The 20,867-nt window shown below is 41.1% G+C and overlaps 1 protein-coding gene across 2 annotated transcripts in view; it reads left to right on the top strand.

Annotated features, from left to right (window-relative positions):
* The window catches only part of TRAPPC9 (trafficking protein particle complex 9), an 800,742-nt gene that overhangs the window by 312,584 nt on the left and 467,291 nt on the right, over positions 1 to 20,867 (top strand). For both annotated transcript variants that reach the window (XM_019553127.1, XM_019553118.1), the window contains 2 exons: positions 906 to 1,048; positions 14,845 to 14,955. In XM_019553127.1, the coding sequence (XP_019408672.1) occupies positions 906 to 1,048; positions 14,845 to 14,955 (254 nt within the window). The remainder of the gene's footprint in view (positions 1 to 905; positions 1,049 to 14,844; positions 14,956 to 20,867) is intronic.

Genomic DNA, 20,867 nt, shown 5'->3' with positions numbered 1-20,867 from the left:
CTTCTTATGTTAATTCTTAATGACCTTTATATTTCTTATGCTAATTTTCTATAACCTAAATACATTATTCATCTATACGTTTTGCTGGGTTTTGCAGGGTTAAAATGTCAAAACTGACATAATCTGCGGTTGTTTTTTCGTCATTGCGGCTTAGCCATGCAGTTTCCTATTCTTAACAATGTAAGCGGCATGTCTGCTTATTTTTATCATTTGTTCAAAGGTCAGAAGTTCAGTATTTTCATCTAAGGGTCAGAAAGTGATTACCAGAATGTCAATCGCTGACTCCTCAACCTCCTTGAAGCATTCTGGGAGTTTTAGTGCATTTTTTTTTAATGCTAGGCCTTGCTTAGCATAAGCACTCTCTCACAGCTCCTATAAAGTTGAAAGCCTGATTTCTGTATTATTGTAAGGCTTTAAGATATGTTCATTTTAGTAAATATAGCCAGTTTTAAGCCTTTAAAATATAAGGGATTTGACCAGAAGGATGGTGCATTTGTAACGGTAAAGAAATATTTATTCTTTAGAGGAAAAGCAGCAAAATGAGCCTCAGTTATTTTTATATTATTTTTCAAATAGTTCATTTTTGATAATTTGGGACTAAATATTGAAAATAATGCATGATGTGTGATTATATATGACTTTATTTTAACCCTAATATTTAAAAGTATGTGATTGAGTTAAAATACATCATTGGTTGAACTAACTGTGGTAAATTATTTGATTATGGCTATGGAGCACTTCCTTTAGAAAATGAGTTGTGCTGGCTAGAAGGTGACATTTCTTGACTGATCTAGAAATTTTGCCCATGCTTGAATTCTTCTATAACTTAATTTGATTGAACAGTTGTTGTACATAGTACATAGTAACACGGCCATAATTAACAAGATTTACCCTTTTTTTTTTAGACACTGGAAGCCATTTTGAACTTTAAATACTCAGGGGGACCAGGACATGTTGAAGGCTATTATAGGGACCTGTCACTGGGCCTTCATGTGGAAGTGGAACCATCTGTCTTCTTTACACGTGTCAGTACCCTTCCTGCAACAAGGTAACTTTTCCTTTCAAATAACTATCTAAAACACATAGTGTCATTTGCAAAAGCATCCTGGAAACCTATTGGCCACACCTGGATGAGGTTCTGGAATGAAATGGATAAATCAGATGGAGATGTATAGAACGTCCTGTTAGAGGCTCTTGAATGGAATAAATAAATTGCATGTGGAAGTGTATAGAATATTGTCTAGTCTATAGTGCACTGACAGTATTTAGACTTGTAGTCTCTTACTTTAAAAACCAAACACTGTGGTTTAATCAGTTTAAATCTATTGGAATATTTATAAAGTTCATGCACTTTACTGTCCTATACACTAGTAGTGAAACAAATACCACCAAGATGGTGTTTACCTTTATCAGTCCCTGGCACACATTCTTTTAATGGCGCTATGGAATCTGATCTGAATGATCAGGGTTGAAGCCAACAGTTAGGCAATTGTTGGCCCCAGCCCTGGATGGCACCAGGGTTGGCATGGGTCTCCAAAGTAGTCTGGAAACTGAAGCTGACAGTCAGGTGACAGCTCTAGATCCTCTTTGAGACTGGGCCTCTCTGAGCTAGATGGATACTCAGTGGATTGTCAAAACCCCATACCTGGCAGCTCAGTCCAGGCTGGTGGGCACAGTGGATCAGAAGCTTACAGTGGGGAGGGGCAGCTGAAGGTCTTCCCTCACTGGGATCTTTAAACCCTGCTGGGAACATCTGATCCCCTGCACCTGAGCAGAGCTGCCAGACATGGGGGTTTAAAGTCCCTGGCAGGGAAGCCCATTGAAGCCACCTCAGTAGCACTTGTTAGGGTTCCCCATGTGTCAAGGTGCCATGGGGATCTGGGAGCTCCTGGCTCCCCAGCTGTCCATGCTGCACACTATAAAGCAGTGCCTACAGCTGGGTAACTGAGCTACCAGTTCCCCAACTGCCACTTCTACAGGTACTCTGGAACTTAGAAAAGCTCATATACAGTTGGGACTTCTGGCTACATGGCTATTTCCAGCTCCATGGCCAGTGCTGGTTATCGATCATTTTGGACCACTGTGAGTGGAAAGCCACTGTGAAGCAGGGCCTATGTCATTTTGAGATGGAGAGGGTCAATGATGAGATGAGAGAAAAGGCATCGGAGGCAGGCAAGACAAATGGTACTTGGCATGCCAGCACAAGCTCAGCCGAGGTTGTATGTGCAATTTGTGAAAGGGTCTGCTTGTTGGACTCCTCAGCCACTCAAGAAGCTGTGGTGGTACCTGGTAACCCTCCAAGGTGTAATTTCCATGGTCTTCTGCTGCCAGTGATGAGGGCACCATGAGCCCAATGCTGGGAACTGCTTCTTGGCTCATGGCTTCCCTGCCCCATCCCTCTACTTCCAGGGATAGGATGGGGATGCTCGGTCCAGGACCCAAAACTGCTTCCAACCTGATCCCACTGATGGGATTAGGGGATGGCTGTGACCTGGACCCTGAGGCTACCCCATGCTGGATCTCTGTGCTCAGCTGAGTGTCAGAATCTATCATGGGACAACCCTGACATATACCACATGTTCTATTTAAGGTTTGATACAAACAAGCTACAGAGATGTTCCACGTTATATGTGGAACACCTTTGTGGCTTGTTTGCTATATTGTTACACTGTAAGTTCGCTTTAATATATGGCCAGATTACTATTTATAATGCAATTAACAGTTTAAGTGCGTCTTAAATGAGCACTCTAGCAAGCACTACATTTATCTCCTAATTAGCCTGACAAGCTTATTTATGTTTTTAGATTATATCAATTTATTTGACAGACACAGTAACTTGATCAGTATATTTTAAATTGCAATATATATTGGAATCAGAATATGTATAATTTAATCTGGGACGTCCTTGATTTGTTTTTGTTTACCATTATATAAACATTATATTTCTATTATATATTATAAACATATAATAATATATGAATATATGTCTCATCTTATTAGATACAAATATATTCAGAAGTGAAATAAACCACATATTTAATCTAGGGATTAATTTTATACATAAATAGATTATGTGTTTGCATAATAAAAATTATCCAGTTTTATTAATAGGGAGATTGGCCAAACACTAGTTAAAAATGAAATGTGTAGTATAATATGTATAAGCTTACTCCTTTTTTTGTGAGCTGTGCTAAGAAAGTTTTTACAGGATGTTAGCTATGAAGTCTGAACTCAAATACGGGGTATGCTTGCTTGGGTACTCTATAAATGTTCAGCAAATTATTTATGGTGTTGCAAAAAATGTCACTTTGAAAAAATAAAATCTGATAACCTCATCAGGGGCTTAGAACAGAAAAAATAGATTGCTATAAATGAGTACAAAACGAATTGAAAACCAAACAGAAAATATCAGACCATTACAGAAATCTGTGGTTTACCCACATCTGGACTATTATGGGCAGCTTGTCAAGTAGGATACAGTAGGATTAGAAATGGTGCAGAAAAGAGTAGTAGGGATGATCTGAGTATGTATTGCTTCCAGGTGATATAACAGAGGGAAACTTGGACTTCTCAGCTTGGAAAAGAAATGATTGAGGAAGGGTATTATTAAGATGTATAAAATCAAAAATGGGATGGAAGAAATGAATATGGAACTGTTACTTGCTGTGTCTCGCAATAAAAGAACTAGGGGTCACCTGCAGCTTTCCATTGTTCTGAGTCATGATTCTGGGCTGGATGGACCTCTGGTTCGACTGAGTATGATGGTTATGTTTTACAGGCATACGGCATTTACACTTCCTGATGATGCATCGTACAGCAAAAGATCAATTATTTTCTTTCTTGTGCAAGTGTCAGCCTTTGAAGCATTTTATAAGCAGCTTCCTATTACTGCTTCTTTTAAATACAAAAATACAGGTTGTAGATACAGTTCTATGTGACATTCTCATAAGTAAGCTGAAGAAATGTGGGTCTGGTAGGATTATATTAGTTGGTTACATTAATTGGCTGAATAGTGCACGCAAAAAATAACTACAAATGGGTGAGATTTCAAGTGAGATCTGCAGATTTCTGTTCTGCATCTAGCGTTCAACATTTTTAGTCATAATTTGGCTCAATGAATAACAAGCTTCCTGGTCAGGTTTTTAGATGACAAAAAAACCAGGAGGGAGATTGGCAAACACCCACATTCTAATTTTATTCTCCAAAAGATTTTAACAAATGGAAGAGTTTGCTGTTGGAATTTAACGAAGATGCATGTAAGGTGCTGTACCTAGGAAACGGATATGAAAAGGAGGATGACCAGTTATTCGCACAGAAGGTGTCTTGCAGTGGGTTTAATCTGCATCATAGCAGGTGCTGGATATAGTGGCCCCAATTCACCCAAGCACTTAAGTGTGACCTTATCTTCAGGGGCGTACTTGGTAGCCATGTTGGTCTGAGACAAAAAGACATACAAAAAACTAGAACTCTTGGTTGCAAAATGATACCTTTTATTAGACTGACTGGAAAATGGCAAGAAAATTGTCCTTTTCAGCAAGCTTTCGAGATCAAAGTCCCTTTGTCAGGCTCTGGGAAAAGTGTAGATGGTACAAGATGGTAAAAGTCCCCATAGGTAGGAAATAAACTTCATTTTTACACAGAGGGAGCTGAAGATGGAAGTCTGTCCTTCTGAGTCTGTGAGAGTGTCTTTATGAGCTGTGTTAAGTAGCTCTTTGATGCGTTATTCAGGTGCATTTTCCTTAGCACATCCCTATTCAACCTACGCTTCATCCCAAGAAAGCAAAGAAAATTGAGCATCTATTTCAGGTGCTTTGCTTAAAAGGGACATGCTTAGGCACATGCTGCTGTTAAGCAAATGCCTATAGGCATTGCTAAGTCGAAGGTAAAATAGTATATGTGTTTCTCTTCCTTCAATGCATTGGTGCAGCATCTACCAAAAAGCTCTTAAAAATCTTATTTTTCCTGTATATGCCTTGTCTGTAATCACAAATGTTCTTTATTATTTTCCCATGCTCCCCATCTCTCACCATGTTTGTTTTATGCTAATTGTCTTAACGATCAACAAAGTTGTTACTTAGCTCCTGTGCTTCCTTTTATTGACTTCCTATCACTGACCCACATCATGTATCATATTATATTACGTTCTAAATTGAAAAAAGTATTATAATACTGTCACTTTTAAAATGCCTATGAATACGTGGCTGTCATTAGGTGAAAATCTGTTTTTTTGTTGATTATTGATTGTTTTCTCTGCCCACTGCAAAGACTAAACTACAGTGAACTGTAACAGTGCAGACTTTCACTCTTTCTTTTTTTTTTTAACTTAAAAAAATTAATTTCCTTTAAACTTATAGCTGCAACTTTATTAAGTTTTATATTTTCAATCTTGCATTTAGTTCTTAGGAGACAAGCAACACTTAAGTTTTTTCTTCAGTTGACAATTTGGAGTAAAGAATCTTGTTGCTTTAATTTCCCTGGGTTCCAAAAAATGTGCCGGCCCAAAGTGTTCCTGCTGAATTTGAATGCTCTTGGGAAATGAAACCTCTTATTAGAGGCAAAAATATGACCTCTGCACTGAAAGTCAGTTATTTGATATTTACTGTCTGGAGAGGTTCCCCACTTACTCTCCAGCTACCTTCAGGTGCTTGTGAGAGAAAACTATGCAGCTGCCTGATCATCTGGAAAATTGCCATCCCGACTTTTCTCTGTGTATTTGAAATGTAAGACAACTTAAACTTGGGAAATGATCTTTCCAATGTGTTGTACCAATCATCCTGGTACCTAAGACCTTAGGAATACTTGAGAGTTAAAAATTTCCAAAATCAATTGTATAGCATGAATTGTGTGTGTGTGTGTGTGTATAGGTGTGTGTGTGTGTGTGTGTGTATAAAAAGCAGCATCAAATTTAAGGTGCCTACCTGTACTCGCTCTTATAGGTGTATGCAAACACAAGCTCTGCTGTAAATTGGTTAAGCACTTTAAAATTCACCTGTTCATACCTGGCATCCTTTTTTCACAAATGAGATTCTGTGTTTTTTGTTGTGGATTCTAACCCTTTGACCCTGCTGTCAGCTTACTGAAAAAAACCCATTCTGCATCAAAATCCTCATGCTTAATTACTGTTTGGAGCAGAATTTTATATGCAAAGTTTGAGATTAATGATACATGAAACCTTCTGTCCTGATACTTTCATAAACAATGGGGGGGGGGTGTGTGTGTGTGTGTGTGTGTGTGTGTGTGTGTATTATTATTTCTTACCCATCGATTACTGGAAAATGGTGCCTTGCTCTTTCAGTCATTTTATACATCAATTTGAAATGCAACTTTCACGTAGGGCTCTTAATTAGCCATCTTGGAGTTGCATTTGGTAAATTCAACAGTTCTTTTCTTCACTTGAACCATCATTCAAAATAGAGTTTAAATTGTGCTGCATAATATGCAAATACAAACGCATAGAGCAGAATAGAAACACACAATAACATAATTACATTCCAAAATTAAATATACAAAATTAAATAGTTCAGATAACTTGAAATCATTGACCTAGATGGAGCTTGACAAAAAGACTCACCAAAATGCCAAGGCCTGTTTTATGTTGGCAAACTCATTCTTTTTTGCTTTTACCTGCACTGCCCAAAAAGAGCATCTTCCTGACCTCCTTTCAGATGTTGTCTTTAATCACCAACAAGATTCCCTTGCATCCTTAACTAGCTCCTGCAATCAATATGATGAACCTTGGCCTAATAGTAGTCTTATTTCCAGCACCCAATTGTTTGGGCCTTTGGAAGTCGACTCCTTTAATAGTGTTAGTTTTTGTATAGCTAAACTTGTCTTGACAACTGGCATGGGATACAGGCATTTATCTAACCATGCCTTTAGCTTCAGCTAGGCTCCTTACCCCCTCAGCCATGTTTGGATTTTGTGTTCGTTTAATTTCAGTTCTTTGTTGTTGATCAGTTTTTAAGCTAAATTCTCATCAAGCCACTGACAGTAATATTGGTTAGCAGCTTTCACAATGATCACAGTTAGAAAATATCACCTAATGAATTCAGTATTGTGGTGAATGGAAAAAGAGATGCTGTGGGGGTTCCAGAAGGGTCGAGCAAGCTAGGCACCACCTCTGTTCTCCAGCTGTTGTCAGTATCCAACAATAGTTGCTTGTACCGACCATCTACTCCCCCCACTTTGTTACCATCTATTCCCCTTCTCATTCTCCTTTGGGCTTCTTCCTGGTTGTGCATCGTGATTGTTTCTCATTAGATATAAAAATAAAACGAATCCTGATATTGTCATTGCTTACTTTTTAGCTTTCCCAACCACTTAACATTTTCATTTGCAGATTGAGGTTACAGCCTAGTGTTTCTGTTTTCGAGAGAAGTCAGATGTTCATATAAATATTTTGAAGTTGCAACAGATGGAAAAATTAAATATAACAAAATATCTAGAAATAATTCAATTCTTGGCATTTAGTTATTAGAGACATACTTGAAGGCACATACATATATCAAAGCAGTAATTAATAAAATCTGAAGGAGGGATACTGGGATTGGGTAAGTTAGAGAACAAAAATCAATTAGAGAACAAAACCAGCTAAACCTGAGGTACCTGCCATGTTTGAAAAGAAACAAAGTGTTGTTAAGGAGGACTTTGGAGGTGTAGCTGTAGATCTCATTTGACCAGCTATAAAAACAACAGCAAAAAGGGCAGCCAATGTGGTATAAGGGTATTCTTAACTTCATTGTGATATGAATTCTTAAATATTAATTAATCCATGGAAGTTGATCCTGATCTGATTGTATTCAATGTGGGCAAACAAGAGGTTCATAGGTAGATATAATGTAATGTTATAGGAAAGAGGATTTAGTATGTGAAGAGACTTATAACAGTGAGATCTCTGATCCTACAGAATACTCTTCCCAGGGCAATTGTAGAAGCTTTATTTTCCAGGCATTTTAAATCTAAGGACAAAACACTAGTGGAAATCCACTGGAGAACGGTTCCGTACTCCTTAAGCTTTTTTTGAGCTGTGAAACAGCAGCCCCCCACCTCCAGCTGGACTGAGGTGGCAGACCCACAGACCTAAGGGAGTGGAGTGGTGTCATGACACCAAGAAATAGAAAAAAAACAAGCAACCTTGTTTTATACCACATGCTAAAAAGGATTCTCGGATATAGATGCAATATTTTAGGATATGGGAAGAGTAAAACACTGAGCAGTCTGAGCAACATAGTTGAAAAATTAGAAAATCCAGACTATATTTTTTGCCAGTGCCTGAAGAGTAAGTTGCTCAAAATGATGGCAAGACAGACATTGCAATGTACATGAGTGAATGAAATAATATAGTGTTTATTGTGTTAATACTGAAAGACTAAACAAAAGAAAGGGACATATTTGCAATGGGTGGCTATAATGTTTGAAAACCCAAACATTTAGGAGACTAGCTGTTCCTTGCTGTATCTATGCATCACCCTGATTGCTCATAGAAGAGAACGGATTGCACATTTACTACTGAAATTCAGAGCCTGAAAAGTGGATGACTGTCAAACATACAATATAAATCTCAGACTTTTCAAATTCTATAGAATTTTCTGTTTCTCAATCTGGCTTTCTTCTGGAAAGAAATATCTATACAGTGCTCAATCTGATGGTTTCTTTTGCAGGCTTAGGACATCTTAATACCATAACATAATGCTCTCAAAACCAAGGTTGTAAATAATATTGTATTTACCTGAATCCAGAGACAACCCTGAATTTTAGATAACCCCCCCCCCCTCAATAAATAGATTTTACATGTGGACAATTTGACAGTGTGTTGTTATTTTTCATGTAGGGAACCTAATTATTCATCCCCAACAGCACTGCAGAGGGGCAAGCAGCACTGGGGGAGGAAGTAGGGGGAACATGGTAGGGCAGGCAGTGAGGGGGGACAAGCAGTGGAGGACACAGTAAAGGGGCAGGCAGTGGGAGACAGGTATTAGGGAGGCAGGTAGTGGGGGGCCAGTAAAGGCAGGCAGTAGGGGAAGCCAACAGCTTGCCTTCTTTCACCTATCCCACTTCTCCTTACCTTCCCTTGTGCTGGCCCCCCTGCAGCCTTGAGCCCTCTCCCTTTCCCCTCCCTTCTCTGAAGCCTTTGCTCCCCTGACCCTCCCTTCCCCTCATCAGGAATTGAGTCTGCCAGTGCCTGAGCAAAGGTAAGTGGGGTGGGGAGGGGCAAGAGGCACAGACAGGCAGAGGCTGCAGCGTGGGGAGACAGAGGAAGGGTTGTGGGGACAGAAGCAGCAAAGGGGGAGGGGGAGATAGAGAAGGGGGTGGGAACCCAAGATTGCAGGGGGGAGGAGGTCAGGGTGCAGAGGCGATGGGCAGGGGGGCAGGCAGCAGCTATGGCTCCAGCCTTAATCTGGTTTTGGGGCTGGAGCCAGGGTTTTTCATGCCCCCCCTCCCCCCAGTACTTTGTTTCAAGACAGTCTTCCCCCCACTCCTCCCGGCCATATTAAATGTTAAAAAAAAACAAACCAAACGCCTCATCTTGGACTTGAGTAAATACAGTAAATGAAGCTCACTAAAATTTTTTAGTTGGGAATTTTATCTTAAAGTCCAGTTTTATACGTTCTGACCACGGAGGTCGAATAATTCGTAATACTATTTTATCATAAATTGAATCTCACTTGGTACCCTTGACTGTTTATTCTGCAACCTATCTCTTTTGTTACTCTTCCTAGCAATGAGCTGTGGTTCTCTGCTTGTTATATGCAGGTATAGTTCTCAGTGTAAAGGAGCAGTACACCTCCTTGGAGGCCAGCATCGGCTCCAAAGAACGATTTGAAACCCTCTGGGTCAAGCTGTGGGGAGGGTGTGTGTGGGGGGGCAGGCACGGCGGGAGAGACCTGACTGCAGGTGTGTGCTACAGCCCACCAAACCAGGGGGAGAAACCTGATCTAGCGTTCACCTGAGAACTGACAGAGGCCATGCACGCACAGGACACGGTCATCGTGGGCCCCTTCAACTATCCAGACATCTCTTGGGAGGAACGCTCGGCCAAGAAGGGGAAGAGTGAGGGCCTGGGTAACTATCAGCTAGTTAGTCTAACTTCTATCCCAGGGAAAATCCTGGAAAAATTCATGAAGGAGTCTGTGCAATAGGCTTGCAGAAGGTAGGATTGTGAGTGACAGCCAGCATAGCTTTGTCACGGGCAGGTGGTGGTGACACATAGGGGTGCCCCCCCCCCGAGTGCCAGTGCTCTTGGCTTAGGCGATGGGCAGGGAAGACAGGTGGAGCATTGATTCCCTCCTCCCCCCGCCCCCCAGAAGTGCCACTAGCACTTCCAGGCATGGCACCGGCACTTCTGGGTTTGGCATCCGGCTACGGGGGACCCTCCCTCCACCGTCGCTGACTTTCTTTTATTTTTTTAAACATTTTTAGAGTAGTGAAAGAAGCTAAAGGCAGCAGGCTGTACAATGCTATATGTGTTTCTGTGCAGTTTGAACAATACCATATTACTTTATTAAACTAAGCAGTGTTTTTCAAACTTTGTTACAGTGTTGAGAAGTACTCACATTTGTATGTTCATTTGTTGAGGCTTTTACAACTTAAAAATAGCATCTAAATTTTATCATATTTTAACCTTGGTTGAAAGTATAATAATTCTTTAGTTAGTTCTCAGTTGCATCAGCCTTGGAAGTAGGGATGTGAGAAAGGAACTCTGCATAAGTTAAGCCATTTTTTGTATAATCTTTTACCCTGGAAAAGTATAATTTGTGCACTTAATATGCATTTAATATTCAGTGATCACTAGACCTCAGTAGAATTTTTAATAGAAACTTGTGAATAAAAAACAGCTGCATGTATTTTATTAGATATTCAAATATACATGCAATAATGGACTGTCATTATGCATGGGACCAGCATTTAGGGGGAGGGTCTGAACAAGCATATGTTTTAGCTGCTTTAAAAAAGGAAAGAGAACTGCTGCTTGGGAACGTGCAGCAGCTGTTGTTCTGTGTTATGTCTGTGTGAGCCTCTAGCAATACATCTTAGTTAAATTGCCCTAACTTAGACCCTGTATGAAGCAGGATTAATGCTAAAGTGGCTTTGTTACGTAACAGCTTGTATTGCTACGTTTGATATTGATGTAGCTGTTCCATCACTCCATACCTGGAGAGGTAACACGGACGGTCATGCATTTTCAGTGTTCTCCGTTGGATGAGTCTGGCTGTGGCCACAGCTCGTTGTGGTTTGTTGTTTTACATTGTTTGGTATCTTTGAAGTCACAAAATCCTATTGAGCAGCCCTTCTGCTTTATCACAAACTCACTCTATAATTTAATAGTTCGGTCTTCATCCTGATTTCTTGGAAATTTGCTACAATTTATTTTCTTATTTAAAGCATCACTATTCACTTTGAAAGGCAGAAAAATGAGTGATTCTTTTTGCACGGTCTCTAATGTGTAAATTATTCTCTGATGCAATATAAAATCTGTTTTTGAGGAGCTCTTCGTTATCACTTGGGAAAGCAGTGATTGTCCTTGGCAATGGAGTTGTTGAAAACCCATGTTCAAATGGCATGCACTAAATCTGCTCATTGGCAACTTTGCTCTCATCTGTGTGTGTACGTAAGATTCATCAATGACCCCTTTTGTTTTTTGTTGCCACCTACTACCGCAGAGAATGAGCAGTACTTGTCATCTTGCCTTAGGACTAGACTGTCCCCTGAGACTAGCTTTGGATTTTCTCATAGTTATCTTAGAGTAGTACAGAATAATAATATAATGCAGTGAGGCCAGTGTGGTCCGGAGGCTGGATCTGCTTTAAAAAACTATGTTGTATGGCCCATGAGTCTCCCAGGGGCTAAGAATTCAGGGGTGGGGAGAGCAGGGGAAGGGACCACTGCTGAAATCTGTTCTGGAGCTTCATTTAAGATGCGTGTCAGCAGGGGATGAGTGATGGTTGCACTAACCCCTGCACTGCTGCCAGTCACCTGACTACCAAGTCTGGATCTAGCCTGTGGTGAGACATAGGTTTGACACCCCTGATGTAATATAAATAGCTTTATAGGTATCTTGGGAGCCTTCAGGATCGGTAGTTACACTGGAGAATGATGCCTGGACTTGGTGCTTTTTATGTCTTGGAGAGTGAACAGGTCTCTAACCCAAAATGAGATTTGTTACTCAAGGCCAAATCACTTTGATATGAACCAAACACTGAATCCAAGTTCATTGCTTAAGAGCACAAAGAGACTATCTGTCTCCTTCATTTCAGTTAGATTGACTCCATCACCTTGTATATCATGTCCCTTCCATTGACCTTCCATTAAGAAAACTCGGAATGAAAAGATTTACCATTATTTCAGCAAGCGCAGTATGACTTGCCAGCTATAAAGACCTTCTGTAGTAGCCAGAGAACCAACAGTTCAGTGTCATCTGCAAACTTGCTGGGGGTTCACTCCATCCCATCTTCATTGATAAAGATATGGAACAAAACTGGTCCCAGGGGCCAGGACTGAAACCAGGGGCACTCTACTTGACGCAGGCTGCCAATTAGACATCAAGTCATTGATTGCTACACTTTGTGCCTGACAATCCAGCCAGTTTTCTATCCACCTTACAGTCTATTCATTAAAACCAAACTTCATTAGGTTGCTTGCAAGAATGCTGTGGGAGACCACATCAAAAGCCTTGCTAAAGTTTAAGGTATATCATATCCACTGCACCCTCTCTGCATTCACAGAGCCAGTCATTCCGTTATAGGAGGCAATCGGGTTGATCAGGCATGACTTGCTCTTGATGAATCCATGGTGCTGTTCATCATTTTCTTCTCCAAGTGCTTAGATATGGATTCCTTGAGGATTTGCTCCATGATTTTACCAGGATCTGAAGTGAGGTTGACTGGTGTGTAGTTCCCTGGAGTCTCTTCCTTCCCTTTCTTAAAGATGAGCATTATGTTTGTCCTTTTACAATCAGCCAGGACCTCTCCCAATCACCATGGGTTTTCGAAGATGATGGCCAATGCCTCTACAAACACATCAGCCAACTTGCTCAACACCCTTGGTTGCAACACATCCAGCCCCATGGACTTGTACACGTCCAGCTTTTCTAAATAGTCCCTAACTGGTTCTTTCGCCACTGTTGGCTGCTCATCTTCTCCCCAAACTGTGCTGCCTGGTGCATCATTCTGGGAGCTGACCTTGCCTGTGAAGACTGAGGTAAAAGAGGCATTGAGCACTTCAGTCTTTTCTGCTTCATCTGTCACAGAGTTCTGTCTCCCATTCACTAACAGACCCACACTTTCCTTGATCTTTCTTTTGTTGCTGTCATTAGTAGAAACTCCTAAGGTAAACCTTAAGGCAAAGAAAGCATTGTGAGTCTCTATCTCATATTCATACCTAAGGCGGCCTTAAATTTTTATATTTCTGCATGTATTTCCTTCCTGATGCTCTTTTTGAGACCCTACTCTCTGTTGAGTAAATGCTTAGATTTAGAATGGCTCTCCATTGCCTTGAGCGGGGGAGTTGTGCAGCAGTGTGTACTTAACTAAAACGTGCCCACTCTTCAATGTGTTGGGCACCCTGTTTTTTTTTTTTAACGTGCAAGTGGGAATGTGGGGAAAGGGAAGCTCAAAGGATGATTATGAGTAAGTAATGATACATTACTGGATGATTCCTCATATCAGGGATCTTCAGTTGGAACGAAATCTCTGAGCTGCTAAGGATACTCCAGACGCACGACAGTCACCTTTACATAACACACAAATAGTTTCTTAATATTACCACGTTTCCTGGATATGTACTACTAAATGAACATTTAAATAAGTTAGTAGGCTTACAGGCCTGTTTACAAGTTGCAAGTTGTAAACTTCAGCATTACCTTCAGCTAAATCTAAATCATAATGATGTTTTGAAAAAATTCTTAAATATTTCTTTATGCTCTTTTTTTATGGATGTTATTGCATTTCAGGAAATAGTAATAACTTATGTCATATAGCACTCTGAATATATATTTTGCATGTTGGCATCAGTTCCGATTCTCTCATTTTGTGTAACAGTGTCATCTTCAGTAAATGTTGATTGTGACAAGTTAGACACCAAAGAAAATATTCTTAGATTAAAACCTTGCCTGATGCATTAAAACTTAGTGTAATACTGGTTCTTTTGTGCAGCTTGATCAGTGTTATTCCTGGAGATGGTGAGGCAATTGATATGTTTGCCAAGAAAGATTTTGTAATGAAAGATTTCTAAGAATAAGTTTTGGCACAAAGGAGACTAGGTGATAAATCGGAGGATTCTCTGCTGTGTTTGACCACTGGGGCTCAGCTCCCTTTTCCGAAGGAAAAGAGAGAAACTTTCATGAAAGAGTCTTTTAGTAGTTGCTGTGATTAAAGCGTATTCTCGTTGTCACCTTTTGTACCTTATATGCAACACAAATACAGTATGATGAGTTGCCCATCTCTACTCAACATGCACCTAAATTATTGTTTCTTTATTTTAATTTTAGTTTTAAAAAGATGCTGTCCACTATCTTAACGTTTAGTGAAACCTGTCTTAACTGAAGGTTTAGAGAATTCACAAAAATCGGTTCTTAGCATCTTTTTGACAAGACAAGAGGCAAAAGCATATGCAGATTTGAAGTTTCATTCAACTCTTGTTTCAAGTGTACATGCCCCTTTTTTATCTTCAGTGGAATTTAAGCATGTTTAATTCCCAACAGAAGATAATTAAAGTATTATTATAATTGAAATAGATAAGCCACTTATGTGTGTCTCATTAATTCCATAATGTAATGTAGTAACTAATGCTCAATGTGTTAGTAATATACTTACTATAATCTTCCTCTGTTTTTTACTATTCACACAGCACACGGCAATGCCACCTCCTCCTTGATGTTTTTAACTCAACAGAACATGAACTTACCATTAGTGCTAGAAACAATGAAGACTTAGTTCTACATGCTGGCGAATGTCAACGGTAAGTGCTTGAAGCATGAAAAGTTCATACTGTGATTTTTATTCTCGTTGTTTCCATGTATCCCCTTTTTAAAATCTTTGTCTAGCTTCCAAGAACCTAATTTTCATTTGTTTGTTTCTCTGAAGACGCTTGTTTGAGTCTCAAGAGTTTATCGGTTTAATTTATTTCGGCTGCAGTTTTCTTCCAGCAAAATTTATTTTAGGATACCAGGTCATTGTTGTTTGTGGACTGCAGGATTGAGTGTCTTGTTTTAGAAATAACATGGGGGTAACTGTTTTATTAAAATACTTAGGGGTGAATATGACTAAAAATGCCAGGATGTGTAGAGTTGTAATTATGTACCTTTGATTCAGACAAGCAAACTAGACTTAGAAAAGTGCTCAAATTATGAATTTCCATGGTCAGATAGAATTGCAGCAGTCAAAATGAATATTTTATCTCAAATTAATTTTTTATTCCAAGCTCTACCTTCTATAGTGCCAAGAAATATCTTAGATGAGTGGTGGACTATGATAACTACTTTTTTGGGGGAGGGGGAAGGAGAAACCTACATTTAAAAACTCCTTCCTGCAAAAAGGGAGGACGGATGCTTCCAAACATTAAATATCACTACCAAACTGTCCAACTTCAGAAATTTGGTGTATTGAATAACACCAATTCACAGTGAGCACCGGGTAAAGATGGAGTGAGTGAACATACTGTCCAGCAGTCAAACTTAACATTACCATGGCTAAAGAAATCTTCCAGGCCAAATTCAATATATAATCACTCCTTTATGAGAACAAGAAAGAAAATCTGGGATGACAGATTTAAGAAGTTAAGCTCATACCCTTCGCATTTAGTTCCTATACATAACAATATTGAATTTAATCCTAATAATTTATTTAGGGAGCTTTAATATCTAGGAATATATTGACATACATTTTGGACAGTTATTCCAAGAAAATATATTTAGATCTTTTGAAAAAACACAACATACTGCAGATAATATTAAAATCCTATTTTTCCAGTATGTGCAATTGAGACACTTCAACACGCTCCCAAAGAAAGTTAAATCTCAGCAGAAACCTGAGAAAATATTGCTCACACAATTGAAACAACGCACTGGCCTATTCTCCATGTTATAAAAAGCAATTTTAAATAGCCATATAGAAGGAAAAAAGGCTAATGACAGAGTGGGCTCCTGACATTGTCAGTAATTGGTGCTGAAGAATTGGAGACCATCTGGCACAATGGTGCTCGTACTTACAAGATAATAAAAGAAAAGTATTTTAAAATCCTATATCAATGGTATTAATACACCACTTAACATTAAATGCATTTATGGTATAGGAACAGACAGATGTTGTAGGGACTGTGGTCACTTGGGAGGATTCTGTCCTATATGGTGGACACAGTCCAGAATTAAGCTGTTCTGGAAGAAATTTGAAAACATTTTTGGAAATAACTGAATGCCAAGTATCAGATAATGTCTTGGTGCTCTTTTTTTAACTTTTCTGAGAACTTAGCACATAAATGCCACAGGAATTGATCACTCATCTTCCAGTGGTTGCAAGAATTGCAACTGCAAAAGGCTGGAAGAGTAATTTACATCCCTACAATCTCTGATTGACTTAAAAAAAGTTTCGGAAGTTTTAAACAACACCCCCCCCCCCCCCCACACACACACACACACACACACACACACACACACACACACACACACACACACACACACACACACACACACACACACTAGCTTAGTAATGGAAATGTTGTCCTGTCAAATCAGGGTTCTGCAGGAGAGAAGGCAAGAAGAAGTTTACTTGGAAGTCTGGTGGAAATTTTTGTTATCTGTTTAAAAAAAAAAAAAATTGGCTTCTCCCTGGATGCAGCACTTTGCACTTGTCTTTGTTGAACTGCATACTGTTCTTTTCTGCCCACTTTTCCAACATGTCCAGGTCCGTCTGGATTCAAACCCTTCCCACTAGTGTGTTTACTGTATCCCATAATTTCATGTCATTTGCGAATGTGGACAGAGTGCTCTCCATGCCCTCAGCCCCTCAGGGTTGTAGTAGTGCTGTTTGAAGGAGATTTTTATTTGCCTTTGTATGTATTTTGAGGGATTGAATGCACCTCGGAATATTGGCTGTGCTATTTTGTAAGTAGGATCAGTTAATCAAGTTAAAAAAAAAAGAAAAGAAATGGCAGGCACCTGTTAAGTAGATATTTTCCTAGAAATTTCATAATAGTTCCTTTAATACATTCTAAACGCATCTTATTTTGATTTTGTAACCTTAGTTCTTTTACTCAAAGTAGATTGAATTCACTGTGAATGTAATTCTTGAACAATTTAGAATAGTCTTTTATTCAATTCATTTCTACCATTATAACAATTCTAATAAAAAGAGGAATAGAGAGAAGAAAAGAAATGGAAACAAAGAAATACAAAGCAGGGAAAATAACTGTATATTAACTCCAGCAGTCTGCTTCCTTCCTTCATCTTCTCCCTGGCCAAGCAAGAGCTATTTCAGTTGTTTCTCTACCTTTTCTTAACTTGTGTTTTCTTGATAGCTGGTTACTACCTTCTTTGCAAGTGGAAAGTGTGCAGCATAAACAAAGTGTTAAAACCACCCATGATATCTTCATTTAAAGCCTGCTGAAGACCCCATTTCTTCTGTGGCACTTACAAGAAGTGAGCCTTTGTTATTAGAGAGAATCGGTGTTATGGTGCCAAAATATTTAACAAGTTTGAAAAAGTGTAGAAGTAAACTGAGAAATGGCAAAAGTTAAGCTGTGTTAGACCTCGATGAATGATATTAAAGTAAGTATCAATACATTCTTCAACTATACAAATAAAAACAGAAAAGGGAAAACATTGGGGTCCCACGGGGTAGAAATTAAGGCTATTTAAGTATGGTCTGAAAATAATACCCAACCCAGTTGTTCAGTAACATCCTCCTTATCGACACTGGTAAAAAGGCAGAATGCATAATGGGAATGAAAGTGTGGAAATGGAAATAATTATAGCTGAGGTGAAATACAAAGAACTTACTGTATTCATTAAGGAGGACGAGATGATCTTCATCTCCCAATTCTGAAAGAACAGACGTGAAATAGTAGGTCTGGTAGCCAGTACTTTAATAAAGTTATTAAGTTGGGAGTGATGCTATATGAGTGGAGAATAGCAAATGTAGCCGTTACGTTTAAGAAGGTGGGGCAGGGGGAATCATGCAGGCCCATAGAAGCCTCTTAACCTTATTTTGATACTATGCACAGATTTAGAACAAATTTCAAAAGGAGACTAATGAGACCATGGAGGTGGATCGAAAATAGGATAAAATGCATTATGGAGTTTCTAAAGGTAGCTGATGTCTGTTAACTAATTCTTAGCCCAAAAAAGGTGATAGATATAGTGTATCCAGAATTCTGGCAAGCATCAGCTCTGGTACCACATGCGAAATTATTAGTGAAGCTGGAGAAGATGTTGATGAATTGTAAGGCAGTTAGTGGATTATAAAATAACAAAGCAGCTGACTACTGGGGAGCTGACAAAGAATAGTGTTTAAAAGGGAACTATTAGGCGGGAAGGGAGATCACTATTGGAGTTCCTCAAGCATAGTTTTTGGACCTATCTTCAATAGTGACCTTGACACTAAAAGTGGGAGTGTACTGATGAAATTTCCTGAAGATACAGAGATGTCAGTGCAGAGGAGGATTAAAATGTCCTACAAAACGAAACGTATGATTTTGGGGACTAGTTTAATAGAAATGAAATGAAAGGCAGTAGTACAGAATATAAGGTCATGCACTTGGAGGCTAATAACAAGACATGGAGCTCATCAAATGGAACTCATCAGATGGAGATGAGGTGTGGTGAAGAACGACATGGATGAGTACTAGTTGATCAGAGGCTGACTGTGAACTGCAGGTGGATGAAACTGTGAAAAAAGTCAACAGCATATTGGGTTGTATTAACATTAGCATCTCTTGCAAATCAAGGAAAATGATTCTCTCGCCCTATTCAGCACTGGTGGGGCCTCAGCTGCACTACTGTGTTCAGTTTTGGGCCCCACACTTCAAGGAAGAGATGAACAGGGTAGAAAAGTCCAGTAAAGAATGAAAAAAATGATTAGAGGCTTGGGAAATAAGACTTAATGATGATAGGCTTAAAGAACTAAGACTGTTTAGTCTGGAAAAGAGAATGCAGGGGGTGATTTGATAACTATCTTCAAAAACCTGAAGGGCAGTTATAAAGAGGACCAATCACTCAAACATAGAGAAGTAAGACTGGAAGGGACCCCAGCAGATCATCTAGTCCAATGGGGGATTGAACCTGTGACTTTGGTGTTATTAGCAGGGATCAGGGTTTTCTGTTTCCCACAGAAAAATGGAGTAAAACATTGATTTTTTTTTTTCCCCTTTACCAGAGGAAACTGCAGATTTCTCATTGTAACACTGAAACCTGTGGATTTTGCAGTTTTGCAAAGAGCCCTCTGCAGGCTGGCTGAGCTCCAGGCTGCAGGGGGCTGGGAGGGAGCAGGAGGAGCAAGGTTCCCTTTTAAGGTGTGTGCATGCGTGGCCACGCACAACTAAAAGCGTGGCTGTGCACAGCTTTTTCAAGGCCGTGCACCAGGAGAGGAGCTGAAGGTCAGCTCCTAGGCAAGGTGGGGAGCGGGAGCCTGGCGTGGGCTCCGCTGGCTCCGGGGAACTGCTCCGCGCTCCCGCATCAGGGCTGCTCCCCCGTGTCCCAGAGCTGGCAGAGTCTCAGTTGGGGCAGGCAGCAGCTCCTCCCCGAGGTGAGGCAAGGCAGGGATGGAGGCTGGGGCGGGGGGCTGGTGTGGGCTCTGCTGGCTCTGGGAAAGTGCTGCGCTCCCTGGCCCTGATGCGGGGGAGTGGAGCAGTTACCCGGAGCCTGTGCCAGCTCCTGGCTCTAGCCCCAGCCTCCAGCTGCAGCCCCTTGACCCGCCTGGCCTCTGGCCCCAGCTCCAGCTTCTGGCCCCCGGCCGTCAGCCCCCTTTGGTAAGTGTCCCACACCAGAACGAGGTGGCACGCTCATGGACTAGTGCTCCTTAGGGGGAACATTGAGGAGGAGGGTGGTCAGGCAGGGGTGCCATGTGCACATACAGCCTGGAGCCAGGAAGCCTGGAGAGCAGCTCCTGCAGATAAGTGGGAGCAGGGTGGGATTGAGCAGGGCTGAGGCTGGGGCTGCTGCCCACCCAGGGGGTATGTGGCTACAGGGCCCCAATGGGGGGCAGGATGGGGCTGTGGGCAGCTCGTCTGGGGGTGTGGAAGGTGGGGCTGGCTCCTTGCTCCTGTGTGCATTCCCAGGGATTGGGGGGACCCATACCCCCCAGATCTGTGCACGGTGTGGGGGCAGGTGTGGATTGCCCACTGCAGATCTGGGCTCCAGCTCTGCTACCCTCCCCTGGGGCCTCCACAGCCTGGTGGGTGCAGCCAGGTCAGAGTGGGACTGCACAGGAAAGCTGCTTGCTGCTGCGAGTTCTGCACTGCCCTGGTGACACGTCCCCTGTGTACACAACTCTGCACACCCCCATACAGGCAGGGAACACCTTGCCAGGACAGCGTGGAGCTCGCAACAGCAAGCAGCTTTTCTGCATGGCTGCACTGTTGCACCCACCAGGCTGTGGAGGCTCTGGGAGAGGGTATCAGGTGGGAGCCCAAGTCCGCAGTGGGCAACCCGTGCCTGCCCCCGCCTTGGACACAAATCTGGGGGCCATGGGTTCCCCTAGCCCTGCAAAAGTGTGCACATCCACAGGGTGCCAGCCCCACCCCTGCCCGAGCTGGACTTTGCTCTGCTGCAGCAGCAGTCGCCACCTCCTGTCGGGGCCAGGGGGCTGTAGACTCAGGTCCCTGGCCCCATAACCCTGGCAGCTGGGGTCCCCTCTGGCAGGGGTAGGGGGAACAGGGGG

The sequence above is a fragment of the Crocodylus porosus genome, unplaced genomic scaffold (assembly GCF_001723895.1).
Source record: "Crocodylus porosus isolate Cpor-Errol unplaced genomic scaffold, CroPor_comp1, whole genome shotgun sequence".
In the NCBI taxonomy this organism is placed as follows: Eukaryota; Metazoa; Chordata; order Crocodylia; family Crocodylidae; genus Crocodylus; species Crocodylus porosus.
Note: the sequence above shows the minus strand (reverse complement) of the source record. Positions and strands in the feature narration are given on the sequence as shown.